The sequence below is a fragment of the Mastomys coucha genome, unplaced genomic scaffold (assembly GCF_008632895.1).
Source record: "Mastomys coucha isolate ucsf_1 unplaced genomic scaffold, UCSF_Mcou_1 pScaffold3, whole genome shotgun sequence".
NCBI lineage: Eukaryota > Metazoa > Chordata > Mammalia > Rodentia > Muridae > Mastomys > Mastomys coucha.
Genome location: NW_022196909.1, coordinates 28,276,513 through 28,277,740, shown reverse-complemented (window position 1 = coordinate 28,277,740; position 1,228 = coordinate 28,276,513). Strand labels below are relative to the sequence as shown.

General features: G+C 54.4%; 1 protein-coding gene across 1 annotated transcript in view; it reads left to right on the top strand.

The window, feature by feature from the left end:
- Mypn (myopalladin) overlaps positions 1–1,228 on the top strand; it is a 90,095-nt gene that overhangs the window by 61,599 nt on the left and 27,268 nt on the right. Inside the window, exon 10 of the mRNA XM_031347982.1 lies at positions 498–861. Coding sequence (XP_031203842.1) covers positions 498–861 — 364 coding nt within the window. The remainder of the gene's footprint in view (positions 1–497; positions 862–1,228) is intronic.

Genomic DNA, 1,228 nt, shown 5'->3' with positions numbered 1-1,228 from the left:
CGAGACAGGGTTTCTCTGTGCATCCCTGGCTGCCCTGGAACTCACTCTGCAGAACAGGCTGGCCTCGAACTCAGAAAAACCCTGCCTCTGCCTCCCAAGTGCTGGGATTAAAGGCGTGCACCACCACAGCCCGGCCATTCTTTTTTTTTTTAAAGATTTATTTTATTTATTTTATGTATATGAGTTCACTGTAGCTGTACAGATGGCTGTGAGCCATCATGTGTGTGGCTGCTGTTGAACTCAGGACCTCTGCTGGCCCCGCTCGCTCCGGGCCCCACTCGCTCAGGCCCCGCTCGCTCCGGCCCCGCCCTCACCATTCTTAAATGCTCCAGACCTGTTTTTAGCAAGCATCTTTCTGCGTGTGCATCTCTCTGGTCTGATATTTTCCCCTTGCCTGCCTCCTGCCTCCTCCCCTCACCTCCCAGCTGGAGGTGACAGTCCCATGCCCAGTCCTGTTGGTGGCCTGCAGCCCGGGGGTTCTCTAACTGTCCTTTCAGGAAATGAAGACGTCAATGATAATGGAGCTCTTCACTCAGCCACCAACCCGACTGTGGCCGAACAACAGCCCTCCCCACCCAACCCACAGCCTCCTTCGGAAGAGCAGCCCCCCAAACCCAAGCTTGAAGGGGTCCTGGTGAACCATAATGAGCCCCGGTCCAGCTCCAGGATTGGGCTGCGGGTGCACTTTAACCTGCCCGAAGATGACAAAGATACTGAGACATCCTCTGGGAGCGGTGCCGCCAACACCAGCCTTACTAGGCCAGATTCCTTCCCTGAGAGGTTCAATGGACCGGAAGCCAGAATCCCAGAGCCTTCCTCACCCGTCAAGGAGCCCCCTCCGGTCCTGGCCAAACCCAAACTGTAAGTAAGAACGGAATGAGTAACTGTGACTGCCTGTAAGCCTCCTGTGAGTCTGATCTTGAATATTACAGAGACAGGGGCTGGTAGGATGGCTCAGCTGGGTAAAGGGGGTTGCCACACAAGCCCGAAAAACGAGGTTCAACCCCTGGGACCTATGTAGTAGAAGAAAAGCTGGTCTTCTAAGCATCATCTGACCTCCGCCTACACGTGTGTACACCTGAGTGCACATGTGTACACACACACACACACACACACACACACACAAATGCACACACTAAAAGGTAACTTTAAAAAGTTTAGGCCGGGCAGTGGTGGCGCACGCCTTTAATCCCAGCACTTGGGAGGCAGAGGCAGGCGAATTTCTGAG